The sequence below is a fragment of the Oncorhynchus keta genome, chromosome 1 (assembly GCF_023373465.1).
Source record: "Oncorhynchus keta strain PuntledgeMale-10-30-2019 chromosome 1, Oket_V2, whole genome shotgun sequence".
Taxonomy (NCBI): domain Eukaryota; kingdom Metazoa; phylum Chordata; class Actinopteri; order Salmoniformes; family Salmonidae; genus Oncorhynchus; species Oncorhynchus keta.
In genome coordinates this window covers 68,305,748-68,325,113 of record NC_068421.1, presented here as the reverse complement: position 1 = coordinate 68,325,113, position 19,366 = coordinate 68,305,748, and the positions used below count along the sequence as shown (strand labels likewise).

Sequence of the window (19,366 nt, the reverse complement as noted above, 5' to 3'; positions counted from 1 at the left end):
ATTTTCTCCCATTCTTCCTTAAAGATTTTCTCAAACTCTTAAATTGGATGGGGAGCAGCAGTGAATAGCAATCTTCAAGTCTTTCCACAGATTTTCAAATGGAATTCAAGTCTGGGCTTTAGATGGGCCACTCAATGACTTTCACATTCTTGTTCTGAAGCCATTCCAGCATTGGTTTGGCTGTATACTTGGAGTCATTGTCCTGTTGGAAAGTAAATCTATGCCTCCAGTCTAAGGTCTTTTGCACTCTGAAGCAGGTTCTCATCAAGGATTTGCCTGTATTTGGCTTCATTCATTGTTCCCTCTATCCTTACCAGTCTCCCAGTCCCTACCGATGAAAAGCATCCCCATAGCATGATGCTGCCACCACCGTGCTTCACGGTATGGATGGTGTTAGATGGGTGAGGAGCTGTGCCTGGTTTTCTCCAGACATAGCGCTTTGCATTAAGGCCAAAGAGTAGTTCTGTCAGAGTAGACATGATGGAGACAACTGTGCTCTTGGAAACTTTCAACACTCTAGAAATGGTTTTATACCCATCCCTACATATATACCTCATCACAATTCTATCTCTGAGATTTATGGACAGTTCCTTGGTATAGTTTCTGCTCTGACATGCACAGGTTTGTTTCTTTCTAAAACATGTCCAAACAATTGAATTGGCCACATAACTCCAAGTTGTAGTGATATCTCAAGGATGATCAAAGGAAAATGGATGCACCAGAGCTCAATTAGGAGTGTCGTAGCAAAGGGGTGTGAATACATATGTAAATGAGATCTGTATTTAAAATTTGAAAACATTTCTTAAAACATGTTTTCACTTTGTCATTATTGGGTATTGTGTGTAGGTTGGTGAAATAAAATATATTTCATCCATTTTGTATTCAGGCTGTAACAACAAAATGTGTAATAAGTCAAGGGGTAGGAATACTTTCTGAAGGCATACAAACGGCAAGACTTTAGCTAGTAGGTTACCCCGGTTCAAACCTGGGGGTATTTCTGTTAGTAATAAATTATTTGTGTGGGTTAAAACTCATTCTGTTTGGCTGGGCCAAGCTCCCCAGTGGGTGGGCCTATGCCCTCCCAGGCCCACCCATGGCTGCACCCCTGGCTCATGGGTCATGTGAAATCCATATATTAGGGCCAAATTTATTTATTTCAGTTGACTGATTTCCTTATATGAACTGTAACTCAGTAAAATCTTTGAAATTGTGGCATGTTGCGTTTATACTTTTTCTCAGTATAGCCGTCAATCACTCATCACTGTGGAATGGAGAAAACAATCAGTATGGTTTTTCGTCCTAAATCATTCTCAGATACATAAATATGTCCTCCAAGCCGTGTGACTGCAAATAACTAGTTTGTGTATGTGTGCATATGTTATTTGTGGACTGTTTCTCCACTTGACTGCCGAGATGCCCCTGTCAACTCCTGGCATCTGAGATGGAGTGAGAGAAATTTGGAGTGACAGATGCCTGGAGAGGAGGAGAAGGGCACTGGCGTATCACACACCCCTGAATTTTTGCCTTAGCAGGAAATTAAGTCTAAAACATCTATATTTTCTCTCAGCCGCTTAGCAAAATGTGTCAAAAAGCATGAGATTAGCTATAGAAGGGTTGTTTCTTTGCCATATTAGCAGTGATATTAAATCAGTCAAAACACATCAAAACAAGACATGGTATCAAGAACAAGATACAACTAGCTGGAACCAGCCGAATATGTTTCCCCTCATGGCAGCGTCTTGTCCTTGTTGCTAGCCAACTGACTATCCAGTCATTATTATGAGCCATCCTCCTCTCAGCAGCCTCCACTGCATCCGTGTATTAGTGTGTATGCGTGCGTCTAACCTGTGGTAGTATCAATAGGCAGCGTCTCCATCTGGGTTTTACTCTGTAGCTCTGATGACCAGTCCGATGTCCACAGCCCTCTGTCCATCCACTCTCCTACCAGTGAAGATCAGCTCTTTAGCCAGGGCAAAGCCCACTGCTCTGGGGGGACGCTGACTGCCCCCTACAGGAGAGGAGGTAGGGAGAGAGAGAATGAGGCTGAACTCATGCAAAAAAACACGATTTCATGATGGTAAATTATGGGTGTGGATCAGTAGAGGCTGCTGAGGGGACGACGGCTCATAATAATGGCTGGTGTAAATGGAATGGCATCAAGCACATGGAAGCTATGTGTTTAATGTATTTGATACCGTTCCACTCATTCCGCTCCAGCCATTACCACGAGCTCGTCCTCCCGACCTCCTGTGGTGTGGATGTGATGGGAGTATGTGTGTGTGTGTGTGTGTGTGTGTGTGTGTGTGTGTGTGTGTGTGTGTGGAGATGTGATGGTAGAATGTGTGTGTGATGTGTGTACATCACACACTGGTCATCTTACCAGCCCCTGGGAGTAGCCCCTGTGTCTTCTCAATCAAACCCATCTGTGCAGAGTAGGCTGAAACACACACAAGACACTTGAAGGTCTGCTTGGCTTTGTCATTAAGCAACCGTGGGAGTACAGACTAACTGATGTGTCGTATAGACTAACTGTGGAGTATAGACTAACTGATGTGTCGGTCAGAGCGAAAAACACAAAATGAGAGTGAAATCATGTTAAATGTTTAAATACATTTAGCATTCAAACATTAAACATTATTTCCAATTAAATACGTTGGTATACAAAATGTTAAACAAATGGCAACTAAATATGCTTGTTTTACAAATTATATAAAATAATAGACTCAGAGTTATCAAAAACGCAAATTTCTCTCAGAATTTACATACAACATATAGTTTGCACATTGCTGGTAACTAAATTAATTGATGTACAAATAAATCAAGATTGTTTGTGCTTATCATTAGCATGTACAGCTGCACTCCATATGATAGAATCATGTAAAAGTGCTTTAAAATAAGTAAGAAAAAAACTTAATTAAGAAAACAAATTGGACTGTCAAAAAAAATGCCCAAAATATGCCAAATCATAAACAACCATTTCACCTAAATAACAAACCAAACCAAAATAAAAAAGCTTCAACATTTCAGTTAAGTAGACTTATACAGTACCAGTCAAAAGTTTGGACACACTTATTTATTCAAGGGTTTTTCTTTATTTTTACTATTTTCTACATTAAAGAATAATAGTGAAGACATCAAAACTATGAAATAACACATATGGAGTCATGTAGCAACCAAAAAAAGTGTTAAACAAATCTAAGTATATTTTAGATTCTTCAAAGTAGCCACCCTTGATGACAGCTTTGCACACTCTTGTCATTCTCTCAACTAGCTTCAACTGGACTGCTTTTCCAACAGTCTTGAAGGAGTTCCCACATATGCTGAGCACTTGTTGGATGCTTTTCTTTCACTCTGTGGTTCAACTCATCTCAAACCATCTCAATTGGGTTGAAGTTGAGTGATTGTGGAGGCAAGGTATGCAGCACTCTATCACTCTCCTTCTTGGTCAAATAGCCCTTACACAGCCTGGAGGTGTGGTGGGTCATTGTCCTGTTGAAAAACAAATTATAGTCCCACTGAGCGCAAACCAGATGGGATGGTGTATCGCTGCAGAATGCTGTGGCCATGCTGTTTTAGTGTGCCTTGAATTCTAAATACATCACTGACAGTGTTACCAGCAAAGCACCCACACACCATCACACCTCCTCCTCCATGCTTCACGGTGGGAACTACACGTGGTGATCACCCATTCACCTACTCTGCGTCTCACAAAGACACGGCAGTTGGAGCCAAAAATCTCAAATTTGTACTCATCAGTCGTGAAAGTTTTGAAAACAATTTAAGAAACTGACCACCACTGCTCTGGAGGATCCTATTTATAAGCAGGGTTTTGCTATAGTGTCCTACTTTGCACATCCTTTAAATTTGGTTTACTCAACACATCATGAGGGGGTATTTCCCTGCCTTAAGTGTCCGGCTCTGTCAATTCCTGCTACCACCTTTGTGTATTTGTAAGTGATTTACATTAACTTGAATCCTAACCTTATATAATCTTGCACTACTTCACAGTAGCCTAGAGCAGTGTGGATTGATTCTACCCAAAATTCACTTGACACTGAAACATTTCATATTTCATTACGATCACCATTAGCCGTCATCATTGCTTTGCACAATAGGGGGATACCTCATTAGCCGTTGTTTTGATGTTTTTCCTGGAGAGAAGTGGCTTCTTTGCTGCCCTTCTTGACACCAGGCCATCCTCCAAAAGTCTTCGCCTTCACTGTGCGTGCAGATGCACTCACACCTGCCTGCTGCCATTCCTGAGCAAGCTCTGTACTGGTGGTGCCCTGATCCCGCAGCTGATTCAACTAGGAGACGGTCCTGTACTTTCTTGGGCGCCCTGAAGCCTTCTTCACAATTTAACCACTCTCCTCGAAGTTCTTGATGATCCAATAAATGGTTGATTTAGGTGCAATCTTACTGGCAGCAATATCCTTGCCTGTGAAGCCCTTTTTGTGCAAAGCAATGATGACGGCACGTGGGCCTCCCGGGTACACAGTGTTTCCTCCGACACATTGGTGCAGCTGGCTTCCGGGTTGGATGCGCGCGCTGTGTTAAGAAGCAGTGCGGCTTGGTTGGGTTGTTTATCAGAGGACGTATGAATTTCAACATTCGTCTCTCCCGAGCCCATACGGGAGTTGTAGCGATGAGACAAGATAGTAGCTACTAACAATTGGATACCACGACATTGGGGAGAAAAAGGGATAAAAAAAGGGGTAAAAATTTAAAAAAACAAAACAAAAATAAAATATGTGTTCCTTGCAGATAACCATGGTTGACAGAGGAAGAACAATGATTCCAAGCACCACCCTCCTTTTGAAGCTTCCAGTCTGTTATTTGAACTCAATCAGCATGACAGAGTGATCTCCAGCCTTGTCCTCATCAACACTCACACCTGTGTTAACGAGAGAATCACTGACATGTCAGCTGGTCCTTTTGTGGCAGGGCTGAAATGCAGTGGAATTTTTTGGGGGGGGATTCAGTTCATTTGTATGGCAAAGAGGGACTTTGCAATTAATTGCAATTCATCTGATCACGCTTCATAACATTCTGGTGTATATGCAAATTGCCTTGAGCGAAATAGACACACACATATACTCCAAGCCTACATTCATATAAAGAACAAAAATACAAAACACAACAATTTAAGAATTTACTAAGTTACAGTTCATGCAACGAAGTCATAAGGCCCTAATCTATGGTTTTCACATGACTGGTAATACAGATATGGATCGGTTGGTCACAGACACCTTAAAAAATATAATAATAATAAAAAGGTTGGGGCGTGGATCTGAAGGTGGTTGGTCTCAGACGATCCAGCAGGTGAAGAAGTCGGATGTGGAGGTCCTGGACTGGCATGGTTGCAAGTGGTCTGCATTTGTGAGGCCGGTTGGACGTAATTCCCAAATTCCAAATTCCCTAAAACAATGGTGGTTGAGAAATTAACATTAATTTCTCTGTCAACAGCTCTGGTGGACATTCCTGCAGTCTGTATGCACACTCCCTGGAAACGAGACATCGGCGGCATTGTGTTGTGACAGAACTGCCCATTTTAAAGTGGCCTTTTGTCCTCAGCACAAAGTGCACCTATGTAATAATCCTGCTGTTTAATCAGCTTCTTGATATGCCACACCTGTCAGTTGGATGATTTATCTTGGCAAAGCTTTAATACATTCGCGTTCATAGAATTCATAGAATATAAAACATACGTGACAGTACAAAACCACAATTACATAAAACTCAGCCTATATGGTCTGAACTATTGCAAGCTTGTCAACAAATAAAATAAAACCAAACTTAAATATGGTGTTCATTCATTAATACTAGAGGGTAAAGTTTACATTTGAGACCTGATGTTTTAGAAGTTAGAAAATGGTGAACCACACGGTATGTAGAATATGATGCCGTTCTGGATTTAGAATAGGGAAAGGCAGATTGAAATTGTACTCAGTGATATGATGTCTAACTGATGTGACATGTTTCACATCCCTCAAAAGATCAGCGATGAATTTCTCACTGGAGTGATAGAAGAAAAAAAACAGATCAATAGCCAACACATCAATAAAACAGAGTAAACACCTATCGATTGAAATGTACCAAGAGACACTTATCAATGTATGACTTGACTATCAAATATCCTAAAGATGCCAATGAGTGTGACATCTGCTGGTCTGCTCGAAGGAAGTTTTGGTTAAAAACAAGACCATTGAAATGGGATTAAAATCGCCTCTGGCATTTTACGCTGAACATCATGCATAGATAGAGGTGTAGTAGAACCTCTCACCTTTGCGTCCTTAGGGAGATCATATTGTGGGCTAATAATGGGTACCAGACAGGCTAAGGCCAGGAACACATTTCAGTCTTGTGTTAAATGGCCTGCTCCACCAACACACACCAGAAGATAAAAACAAGAAGATGGTAGCTTGGAAATCAAATGCATATCACTCATATCACTCCCCTGAGTAAATCAAAAAGAAAGCAACTGAAATGGGATTATCACGTTTTAGGGAAGACCAAGACAGTGTTGAAGTAACAAACGTTTATTACTAGAACACGGGGCAGGCAAAACGACAGGTCAAGGGCAGGCAGAGGTAATTAATCCAGATCAGAGTCCAAAAGGTACAGAACGACAGGCAGTCTCAGGGTCAGGGCAGGCTGTCACGAATCCCGCCGAATATGGTGCCTCTTCCTGTTCGGGCGGCGCTCGGCGGTCGTCGTCGCCGGCCTACTAGCTGCCATCGATTCCCTTTCCTTTTGTTTCTGTTAATTAGGTTTAATTGGTTACACCTGTTTTGAGTTAGTTTTGTTTGTAGGCTATTTAAGGGCACTAGGCCCGCTGGGTAATTGTGCGGGCTTGTTCTCTGTTTATTGGTGTTGGTGTATTAGTGCGATCTATATTTTTCCGGACAGTTTTAGTCCTGTGTATTTTGGATCATGCGCCCTTGTGTTTTGCATGTCCGTGTCTCTGCTGTCTTTGGAATAAAATATCCACGTACGGAATTACCTGCTCTCTGCGCTTGACTCCTCCACTCACCATTCATAGAAGTCATAACACAGGCAGAATGTCAAAACTCAAAAACAGGAACTAGAAACAGACTGGAGCAAGGGGGGGCGCTGGTAGGTTTGACGAACAAAACAAACTAGCAACTGACAACACAGGTATAAATACATAGGGGATAATGCGGGGAGATGGGAGACAACTGGTGAGGGGTGGAGACAAGCACAAAGACAGGTGAAAGATCAGGGTGTGACACTGATAAGGACCTCATACTTTACTCTGAGCACATACAGTACTCCGTCATTCATAGCTGAACATTGGGCTTGGTGAATAGAATTTGACCAATTCAATAATGATTGTACTAGAATACATTAGATAAGTGTAACTAAACTCAACAAAAAAAGAAATGTCCTCTCACTGTCAACTGCGTTTATTTTCAGCAAACTTAACATATGTCATACAAATATTTACACAAGATTCAACAGACAAACTGAACAAGTTCCACAGACATTTGACTAATAGAAATGTGTCCCTGAACAAAGGGGGGGTCAAAATCAAAAGTAGCAGTCAGTATCTGGTGATCTGGTGTGGCCACCAGCTGCATTAAGTACTGCAGTGCATCTCCTCCTCATGGACTGCACCAGATTTGCCAGTTCTTGCTGTGAGATGGAAGTTCAGAGTCACAGTTCAGTCTGACATTAAGTGAGCTGCTTGATACAGACAAGAAAATAATTATAATTATTGGTTGGCTCTCCGCAGTGTCTTTCTCATTCAAACAGCCACATGCACAGCCCCAGAGTAACACCCCCCCTCACTTCCATTTCAACGGTTGGATTTTCAAATCCTTTCAAATTCTCAACCTCATAAAATAAACATTTGCAAGAACCAATCAAACCCGTTGCACAATTTCTGAGCGAATATTGCACGAACGGCCTAATTTCCAGCCTAGTATGATTAAAGCTCCCCCTGCGCTGTGAGTCATGTGGGTCGCGTCAGCCAGGCTAGTTCAGAGATGGGGGGGTTCTGAATGTCAAACACAAGACAATTAAAATTACATTTGAAATGGGACAAATGCATAGTGATACAGGTGTAATGGTGTCCCTCACCTTTGACTAGTGTCCCCCATTGCCATATAATTTAAAGAGTTACTTGTCAAAATCGGACATTCGATTGTGCAATTTGTTCTAACACAGTTCAGTCTGTTGTTTAGTGGGCTGCTTCACCAACACACAATTAATGCTTAAATGTTTAATTTAATTCATTTGAATTTGTGATTAATTTGATTATCTCTGTGATTGTACTAGACAGATCACCACAAAGATAAACCTAAAAGACCTGAACTTGAAACATAAACAATCAGTGATTTGACATAGACCAGCATACTTAATAACCACATAAATGTACAAATGTGTAAATAGAGAAAAAAGTTGCTTCCCAAGCTGAAGTTTCTTTTTTGCTTCTTTTACTTGTTTACAACAGCTTTAAAACAACTACACATACAATCTTTTTGGTTATGGAAAATGTATCTCACAGTGGTTTAGATGGTACAACGATTCTCTACACTTGCTTGTTTTGTCACAAACTGAAATTAGGTGAACTATTAGAATTTTAGCAACCCGGAATTGGCAGAGAGATTGACAAAGTGCATCGTTAATTCACAAGATCAAGACTATGATTTACAGTAGCCTACAAATACTTGTATGCCAACTACGTATCACCTACTAATTTCTTCCTATAGATTAATCAAGATCAGCGGTCAATACTAAATAAAAAATATATAAAAATAACCATTTTATTTATCGCTAGCCGAGTCAGATAAAAAAAATATATAAAAAAACTTGTCGAGACGGTACCTCAATCCTTTGGTTTAAGGATAGTCTATCGCAGAAGCAGCAGATGTAAGTAGACTGGAGACTTCGATTTATACCCCTCTAATGGTTGTTTTTTTTCTATTTTCAGTTTTGTTTGTGTCCTTTGTTTTTCAGGTTATCATGTTCATTATCGGGCTATTAATTTCCCCTAATCTAAATAACATGCATCCCTTCTCCCCATAATATCAAATGATTGTTGTAAATCACGTAACACCATGTTCTTCTAATAAATCACATGGCCAGAAGTGAGCAAAGTATCTCGGTATATAGGGGTGAAGGTAGATAAAATGTCTTATTGGTATGGGCCTCTCCCTATAAACATTTTGTTCATAGCCTAGGTGTAGTCAGATAATTACATATGTAATTAATTTCATATAATCTCTGTGGGACGAGTAAAGATGAACAAACAACCATTAATGATGTTCTCATCTGATTGTCAATCACTTTTAAAAAAGTGCTCTCTAGGCTACCTGTGAATCTTCGTTCACTCACAAAATAATTCAAGCATCCAAATAGTGCACTGTGCACCCACAATTTGATGACGGGAAAGAAGCATTTGACAAAACACCTAAACGTGTATTGTAATGGCATTCTGCGATTGTCATTAGACGTACACTTGTAGTCTAAATTGATGCGTCCACTGCTGTCCGTGCGCGTCTCGGGATGGGCCACTCATCTCCGCCTTGACAAAGTGTTCTTGTCGAACCACAACATCATTTAAAGCGTAGACCACTCGGTTTCAAGTCAATTCGTACATTTTCATGCCTTTGACATGAAGTAATGTTAATGGGGTTAAAGTCTATAGTTCTTGGCATTTTGTGTAATTATTGTGATAGGCTCATGTTTTACCGTTAAGTTGCGGGACGCTGTACCGGACCAGCTTACTATCACCCCTGTCGGTATAGAACTGTGTTTCAGCCTGGCTTATGTGATAGGTTAGAGGTCACTGACCGGCAACGCAACACCCAGAGAGTAGAACACCATGTGGAGAGATCAGACAGATCTAGTTATTGTTATGAAACCAATAAATAGCCTGCTAATTTATTTGATGTGCAGGCAATCTCAACAATGTGCATTACAGGGAAGCCATCCTCCAACCTCAGGTGGTACCCTTCCTGCAGGCTCATCCTGTGCATAAATATAATATATTTGATGTGCATAAATGTGTGTAATAAGCGTAAGGTCCAGGGCCAGCTCCTTTTTGACCTCTTAATCGGCCAGTCCAAGCAGATTATTATTTGTTCAGATGGTGACGAAACTTAAATATGTACAAAAAAGGAAAAATACCAAAGACATGCCCAAACACAAAACAAACAAAAGGCCTCATGGCCGCCAAAGAAAAACCTGCAGCCTGCAGTGTGGAAGTGTATCCTGGCAGTGTGTTGCCTGACTGTGTGCTAACACTAAACTACCCCCATATCATAACTTTACATATTATGAGGATGGGGGTGAGATGTACTAGCATGAGAACAGGCTGAAGGCTGAACTAGACTGGGGGAAGCCCCTGGCCCACACACACACCACCCACTGAGCAGTCCGTGAACAAATAGATCGGAGTCAGAGTGGTTCATCTCAGCTCTCTCCTTCAGATCAGCTCCTATGGGAGACACACAGTTCATCTCAGCTCTCTCCTTCAGATCAGCTCCTATGGGAGACACACAGTTCATCTCAGCTCTCTCCTTCAGATCAGCTCCTATGGGAGACACACAGTTCATCTCAGCTCTCTCCTTCAGATCAGCTCCTATGGGAGACACACAGAAACAGAAGACATCACATACATGGGTGCGCGCACACACACACGCATATGCATTTGCATTCATGTTACACCCACCATTCTGCTGCTACCAGCCTTATTATTATTGGTAAATAATGCACCATTTAAACACTTGTCCCCTAATACCCCCTTGCCCAAAACACATGGAAATATTGGACTATAAATCTATGCTAAAATGTTTATTCTAGTCTACTGAGCCGTTTGTATTTTTAGGTTTTAGTATTTCTTATTGTTGTTGCATTGTCAAGGAGGAATCTGCAAGTAAGCATTTCGTTAGACTATGTATACCATGCGTACCCTGTACATACGACTAATTCAAAGTTCAAAGTTGAGCCTCCTAAATCGTACTCCAACCTGTTTGGTCACCCTCCTCTTCTTTTTCTCTCTTTTCATTGTTGGACACACTCGTCGCCTTGGTTACTGACACACAACACTGACTAAGCATAAAACCTGAGTTGTCCATGGCTTAAAACAATAGATTTCATACAAGATTAATAATACCACAGAACATACCTTTTTTAAAATATATATATAGGTTTATCATAACATTGTGATACTAAATAAATAAGTATTTATGGTCATTGAATGGCAATAAATGTAAACCAATATCTATAGCTGTCGCCAGGGGGCATTCTCCTCACACACACACACACATTACAGAGGCACTGATGCAACCACCTCATGGCCTCTATTTTATTACGATAAATCATGATTCATGAGCCAACAGTTTTAAACATTATACTTTACATACATTGAGAATTTCAATCAGGTACATGATTTAACACAATAGATATTATGGACTTTCACATTGAGCAAATCTCAAATGCTACATTCACAGATATACATTCACAGGGTGGCAGGTAGCCTCGTGGTTAGAGCGTTGGGCCAGATCCAGGTTGCTGGATTGAATCCCCAAGGTAAAAATCAGTTGTTCTGCCCCTGAACAAGGCAGTTAACCCACTATTCCCTGGTAGGCTGTCATTGTAAATAATCATTTGTTCTTAACTAACTTGCCTAATAAAATAGAAACACTGAATAAGATGCATTGTCAGTTTGGCACAGAACAGGTGTATCAGCGACCAAAGCCCTGTTCAGTATGACACAATGTAGTCCAAACATAGTAGGTTGGAATGGATCTAATGTTTATGGAGGTGTCCATGATATAACGGAAGTGGTTTGTTGAACCACGCTCGCATGATGAGTAACCTTGCCTGAGACCTGAAGACTTGCTATAGCTCCCCGAGCAAATACTAAGGCTTTTGCTTAACGGACTAACACATGTGCGGAGGTCCCATGTTAAAAGAAAAGTCACACACTACTAGCCACACTCACAGGATTTGTTTTGTCTTACAGGGTTATTCTCTTTTCAGAATCTGTGGATGGAACCTGTGTTGCCCCTGGCGAATATCTCAGTGATTGACAGCTCCCTCTCGCAGGGGGGTCGACCTCGGTAACGGATGTAGCGAGCTTTACGAGCCTCGGACAGTGATTGGTTGAAATCAGGCAGGAGGTGGAGCGTTCTGGGCCGACCATCAGCAGCGAGGACGTCGGAGGGGGGAGGAGGGAGAGGATAATACTCCTCTTTCTCTCTGTCTCTGTCTGTCCTCCTGTTCTCTTCCTCCTTCTTTCTCGTTGCCCTCCTCTCTCTTCCCCTCACATATTCTCTCTCTCTCTCAGCTCTCCCCTCCCCCCCTTCCACTTCCCCTCTCTCCCCCAGCCCAGTGCTGGTCAATTCTGCTGCAGGCTGCAGTTTGAGGTCTGGCAGGCAGAGTGGCGCCACTGAGCTCTCTGCCCCCTGTCTCTGTGGGTCTGCAGAGCTGCAGAGGAAGTCATGGACCCGAACCTGGAGTGCAGCCAGACCAGACACTCCCCCACATACAGCTTTCACTGACCTGAGACAATGAGGGGGAGAGAGAAGAGAGAGAGAGGGAGAGAGAAATAGAGATAAACAGTCAGACGACACACAAATGCATACACACGTACGCACACACACACACAACAAACTATCAGTATCCACCTTGTGTCACCATGTTGTGACTCAGTGTCTGTTTATTGGCTATAACAAATGTTTTTGGACAACAAAACAATCATACCCAGACACACACACAAACAAACAAACAAGGGGCCTGCTTTGTGGATTCAGTAAAATGCTGCATTGAACAACAGAGAAAGAGATAGAGGGAGGGAGAAAGAAGAAAAAAAAATGAAACCAGGAAGGGGACTATAAATCCACTAGAAGTTGGCAGAGGGATGCACATCATAAAAGAAAATGAGTTTAGAATCAGTCTGTTAAAAGAGCCAGCATGGATCCCTGCCAAGCCACAGCACAGAGAAAAACAGACACATCACTGGAGAAGCAGTATCTGTATGTAGAGTAGTATAGAACAGTGTTTGTAAACCGCCCACATACACTAGTTAACAGTAAGAGAGGGGAAAGCCCAGCAGCCTACCAGTAGGAGAGAGGGGAAGGGGGTATGAAGCAATAGAATATGCATAGATATGGGATATGAGCTATAATTGTGAATGTCTCTCAAACGCACACACACTAATTTCTCTCTCTCTCTCTCTCTCTCTCTCTCTCTCTCTCTCTCTCTCTCTCTCTCTCTCTCTCTCTCTCTCTCTCTCTCTCTCTCTCAAGAGGATGATAGTCAAACCCACATTGACAGAGAGCTGTGTGTGTTTGTGTGTATCTCAGAGTGAGGTTTTAAGCGTCTCGTTATCTGCCCCCTTGATTAGCATAATTAACCAGTCCACTTGCTTAAAATCCCCATCCACCAATCAGCCTGCTGCGGAGGGGGGGGGGGACCACACATACAAGCATACAGTCAGGCAGACACACCATCACCCTATCCTCCCCACAAATCACGGAAAAATCCTATTCCCACATACAGTGAAGTTACTGTGAAGTTACACACACACACACACACACACACACACACACACACACACACACACACACACACACACACACACACACTCACACACACTACCATCCCATAACAAACATCATGAGTAACTTTACATGTGTAGATATGCAATGACAGTGCAAACACATGGATACAATTTCTGCATGGAAGAACAGGGAGATATACTGTAATCTTGAAAAATGTGCACATCCACTCACTGATCTTGCTGTGCAACCCATGAATGGCATGTGATCTTCTCTTTAAAGTTTAAACTCTATAGATATTTCTCGTGCATTCATTGAATTGGAAAAATAAATAGATGTTACTGTTGCAAAATGTTTTCAGTTGGCCAACTGCTGGGCTGGCTAACATTCCACCTGGAAAGCACTTCCCCTTCTGGTTATGCACTGTGCAGGCTTTTGCTCTGGCTAATCAACATCCTGGTGAGCAGCTGATTAGAATAATCAGGTGTGTTAGAGCAGGGATAGAACAAAATCATGCAGGAGGGTATAGCTCTCCTGAAGAAGGGTTGGCCATCTCCAGAGATAATTTATTATCAGGGGTTTGATTAGTCAACACTGACATTCTATACTTGTTATTACTTGGCTTTTTCACAGCAACTAAAGTGAAATGATCAAAGAAACTGAAAGGACAAGTACTAATGCCAAGGTTCACCTGACAGCCTGTCAGTTCTTCTCTCAACCATCTGGGCCAGGATTAGATTAGCCCTATGAAGGTCCTGTTATATAATCTAGCACTCCACAGATTAGCTTCATTCTTCTATGAACATGTTACATTAACCCTTTAACAAAAAGAGTCCCAGCTTCACTGTACAGTTGGCAGTGTTGTGGTAGCTCTGTAATAAACTGGGGTAGGGCTGTAGGCTGTTAAGGCTGTCATCATAAAGAAATAAGCAAACTGCACAGCAAAAACTTCATGCTGTTTCATCTCGTGAAGTAAAGCAAATTGCCCTGTGTGGCTTTGAGCTGACGCAGTCTGCCTGAGACAGGAACCCACAGTGATTTAAAAATGTTTGGTTTATCTCTGATGTGAAGAGCTCACCTGTGTTTCTTTGGGTCTCTGGTGGCCCGTGGGATTGTGGGTAGGGTAGTCCTGCAGGGCATGGAGAGATGGGAGGGGTCAGGGTTGACAGGTTGCGACACCAGAGGGTGAAGGCTCCTCCTCCAGGGGTTACCTGGGGTCACACAGGTACAGATCAGCTCACACACGCACACACACATGCACGCACGTGCACACACACATGTACACACACACACAAGCATCTCTCTCACCGGTCCTGATGTTGAGCAGGTCTCTGTGTAGTCTTCGTTGTTCTGTGGTGAGTGTGTTGAGGTGGTAGCTCGTGGCCTGTTCCAGTCTCTGTAACCCCCCCTGCAGGCGAGCCTGAGCTCTGTGCTCCTCTCTCCTTTGGGCCTCGCTGCCCTGCCACAGCCCCCTGCCACCACCACCACCACCACCACCACCACCACGCATGGCTCTCTCACACCTCCTGACATACATAAATACATAGAGTTAGATACTGTCTGCTACTGTACAACTGAAAGATCGGATCACCTGGGTGACAACCTGCATCCCTACATCTGTCAGTCTAACAAATGAGCCATTACACTGAGAGGTTGAAGGTGTTTATTTAGGAAAAACTTTTGTACGATGTTTACATTTTTTATAAGACTTTTTCTTTGCATTATATCTTGTCCAGACCCACCTGGCGTGACCCACATGCTCACACCCACATCTCCAGCATCACTCTCCACTACATGGCCTCAAACTGCACCATTTTGTTTCTCTCCGTCACCCATACACCTTCAACATTTAGATAAAAAAGCGTTTGACCTTTCCATTGTGTTAATGTCGGAGGAAAGTACACATTTTTCAAGATGATTGACAAAACAAGTATTATCCAACCCATAGGGTATCTAACTGCACCCTCATATGCCATGTCTTAAAAGTACATTTAGATTGTAATACTTATGACAGCCATCGTTCTATCTCCGCCCATAACTTTTAGACTTCAGAACATTCCCAGAAGGCATGGATTATTGAGTCATTGTTAGTTTTACACTTGAGACATGACTCTGCCGTTGTGCTGTAGAATTTGTGAAATGAGTCTCTTGTATAATAAATTCTATACATTAGTTTATGATGGATTAAACATACATTTTCGTTAACTGTCATTTCATTAGTTATGTTCCAACACTCCCTCCATCTTGTGCCAATATCAGTTATTTTTAAGTTGTGGTTCCAATAGTTTATATTTTTTTTCCTAAGAGATTGTCAGTTGGATATGCTCTCTGCAAGATTTTCTTTATCTTACCTATCATATGAACATCCTTTTCGGACTCAAATAGCATTCCCTCCAGATTGATCTGATGCCCAATGGGTCTAAAGTGTTGTATTGAAGGTTTTCTTTTCTGCCTTGATGGTGTTTCCTGTATGTTTACCATTAGCTGCATCAGTAACATCCCTGTTCAGGCCCTGGGGGACTGAGGGCCTGGGGGACTGAGGGCCTGGGGGACTGAGGGCCTGGGGGACTGAGGCCCTGGGGGACTGAGGGCCTGGGGGACTGAGGGCCTGGGGGACTGAGGGCCTGGGGGACGAGGGCCCGGGGGCCTGGCTCCTATAGGTCTCACTAGTAAGTTATGGACGGGGCAAAACAGGCCTGCCAATTAACACTATACGGTATGTGCCACTTCCATCAACTCTTACACGTCAGTTATACAGTTAGTCTATAATACAGTCTATACACTGTACGGAAGCATTAGATCTCATACAGTACCGTACAGAACGTCATTCATGTCATTCGTCTCTTTAATCCTTTTCTCACTGCAGTTTTCCTTCTCTTATTTATGAATTGCAGTCAGATCATGTTAAAACATGCTTTACACTCGTCCTATATTGTGTATGGTTGCATGTAACACCCAAGTAAACACACAGACATATCCCCATCACTGACATAGTTCCAAACACGGAGCGTGTGTATTTGTTCTCTCACTTTCTCCCCCTCTCCTCCCCTTCTCGTGCTCTCTCTCTCTCTCTTTCTCCCCCCACCCACTCTCTATATATATGTTTCTTGTGTTGTGGTGTTGCTATGCTGGGCTGTTAGATCATGTTGACTGTTGACTCAATGTAATCATTGCCCATCATTACTCTCCATGGGGTCTGACTCACCCCAACAGGAAGTGTGTGAATGTGTGTGTGTGGCCCTTTCTCGAAAGAGAGAGAGAGCACGCGCTCCAGATAGTGTTTTTGGTGCTGTAGTTTGAAAGCAGAGATGTGTGAGTGTGGAACAGAGATAAAGAAGGAGCGAGAGATTTATGCATGGCCTGTGTTTTATCAAAGTGTGTGTGTGTGTGTGTGTATCTACAGCCCAGCTTATTCTGCCCACGTAGCACAGCCTGCTTTGGTCAGTGTCTGATGGTGAGACTGATGTTCCCATCAAAGCAGTCAACTTCCTCAGGGGCTTTGTGGGGTTTGTGTGTGTGTGTGCAGTACTGTCCACCCACTGTATTTTGCATTACCACTCCCCAAGTGCACCATGGGTATCTCACACACTCTCGCAGCTAACCAGACCCATGGGCTATAAGCATCTACACATCCTCTCTCTCTCTCTCTCTCTCTCTCTCTCTCTCTCTCTCTCTCTCTCTCTCTCTCTCTCTCTCTCTCTCTCTCTCTCTCTCTCTCTCAATTCAATTCAAAGGGCTTTATTGGCATGGGAAAAATAAACAATAAATAAATAATAATCAAAAGTTAAATATACAATCAAAAAATATCTCAGAAAACCCACCTCTGACACTCAGAGCTTGAACCAGCAACACTATGGTTGCGAGGTAAGTGCACTACCACCTGTGCCATAAAAGTCTGAACCTCTTAGTAGACAGAGTAGTACATGAAGGCTACATTAGCAAGAAGGCTCTAGCAGGACACAATCATCTCTCTGCTTCTATTAGCTCCAGTGGGCTGGAATGAACCCTGCACAAGGAAGAGGAGGAGAATCTGCTTAGAAAGAGTTGAGTTCCTGGCATAAATTCCCTTTTGTATCAACAGCAGCCATAATTCACCATCAACAGGCGTAATGAGAGAGCAGAGGCAGTCATTAGCTTTGAGTGACCGGCTATGACAAGCAATTTAGTCTCATACACTGTCTGGGCACCTGCAGGAGAGAGGAAATTAGCATTTTAAATGGTGATAATTATGGCAGAGAGGCAGTGGAGATGTTCATATTCTTTCAATTCGCTTATGGATGGCTGTCTCTCTCTCTCTCTCTTCTCTCTCTCTCTCTCTGTCTCTCTTTTTCTCTCTTTTTTTCTCTCTCTTTTTCTCTCCCTCTCTCTCTCTCTCTCTCTCTCTCTCTCTCCTCTCTCTCTCTCGCTCTCTCTCTCTCTCTCTCTTTCTCTCTCTCTCTCTCTTTTGCTCTCTCTCTCTCTTTTGCTCTCTCTCTCTCTCTCTCTCTCTCTCTCTCTCTCTCTCTCTCTTCCTCTCTCTCTCTCGCTCTCTCTCTCTCTCTCTCTTCTCTCTCTCTCTCTCTCTTTTGCTCTCTCTCTCTCTTTTGCTCTCTCTCTCTCTCTCTCTCTCTCTCTCTCTCTCTCTCTCTCTCTCTCTCTCTCTCTCTCTCTCTCTCTCTCTCTCTCTCTCTCTCTCTCACAGACACACACACACACACACAAAGTGGTTCTACAGGCTTCTGTAGTATTGTATGCTGGACTCCCACGCCTCAATCTGGGTTCTACCAGAGAGCTAGAGCAGGATACAACTGGAGAGCACTTACAGGAAGGAGTAGGCTACACTTCAAACTTTCACATCACACAGAATCACTGTACGAACTCTTACATTACACCATCAAGCACAAGCATAAAAAAAACATGTTACCATTTAGAAACTATTTCAATTATAATGTACATGGTGTAGGCTTTGATAAATAAAATGTACACTACAAGAGGGATTTGCCCAAATAGAAAGTGCGCGCCACTGCGCGGATCCTTCAAAATGTACCGTATATAATGTACCCATCAGTCAGGCGATCCAAAATGTAAGATATAACACACAGCAAAATTGTCAATATCTCTCCAACATACTCACATATGTTGCTGTTGGAAATAAAACGTTTGTTACAAAACCACAAGGAAAGAAAATAACAAAGGAGGATTTCACTCTGTAAAACTCACATGATAACTTCCTTGAGGGCAGATTGTGCCAGAAGAAAATTACAATGTCTCTGTATCCATAACAGATGATACGCACGATAGTAGTGTATATTCCGGAATTACTGCAAAATAACTGCGTTTTGTTTTATGACATATAGACCTAGTTTATGAAAGAACCATGTCCGATAGAATGTCAGTATTTCTGCGGGGAGAACGAGGATTTCTCCCGCACCCTTTACCAACCATGATGTAACTATCCGTAACGAGGTCTCGGGACAAAGCTATTTAACCAGTGTCAGTCTCTAGATCACCATGGAAACCAGAGGGAGAGGAACAGAGTTAGGAGATTTATGCAAAATACTTGATAGTGGTTTGAAAGCACTATTAGACTAGTGCAACGCTAGGCATTGACCTTGGCCTATATCAAGTTATGCTGGCATGGGAAAATAAAGGGTATTTTAACCTTTGTTTAACTAGGCAAATCATTTAAGAACAAATTCTTATTTACAATGATGCCCTCGGAACAATGGGTTAAATGCCTTGTTCAGGGGCAGAACTACAGATTTATACCTTGTCAGTTTGGGATTTAATCTAGCAACCTTTTGGCTTCTGGCCCAACACTCTGACCACTAGGCTACCTGCTGCCCCATTCAGGG

The 19,366-nt window shown here is 42.5% G+C and overlaps 1 protein-coding gene and 1 long non-coding RNA gene across 2 annotated transcripts; both read right to left on the bottom strand.

Moving 5' to 3' along the window:
- Positions 1–9,853: 9,853 nt before the first annotated feature.
- Positions 9,854–11,054, bottom strand: LOC118395833 (uncharacterized). Its single transcript, XR_004828061.2, has 2 exons — positions 10,940–11,054; positions 9,854–10,609 (listed from the first exon to the last, which is right to left on the bottom strand). It is a non-coding gene; the product is annotated as an uncharacterized LOC118395833 (long non-coding RNA).
- A 264-nt stretch (positions 11,055–11,318) lies between these two features.
- On the bottom strand, positions 11,319–18,958 carry LOC118370299 (uncharacterized). Its single transcript, XM_052458721.1, has 4 exons — positions 18,732–18,958; positions 14,841–15,058; positions 14,611–14,743; positions 11,319–12,534 (listed from the first exon to the last, which is right to left on the bottom strand). Coding segments are annotated over exons 1-4 (879 nt in total). The 5' UTR covers positions 18,734–18,958; the 3' UTR covers positions 11,319–12,008.
- Between the last annotated feature and the right edge of the window lie 408 nt (positions 18,959–19,366).

What these genes read in the sequence shown, in the direction of transcription:
- LOC118370299 (XM_052458721.1), bottom strand. An exon ending in CCTGCTCAACATCAGGACCG is followed by an intron (nt 14,744 to 14,840) that starts GTGAGAGAGATG and finishes GTGTGACCCCAG; the next exon opens with GTAACCCCTGGAGGAGGAGC. An exon ending in AGAGACCCAAAGAAACACAG is followed by an intron (nt 12,535 to 14,610) that starts GTGAGCTCTTCA and finishes TCATTGTCTCAG; the next exon opens with GTCAGTGAAAGCTGTATGTG.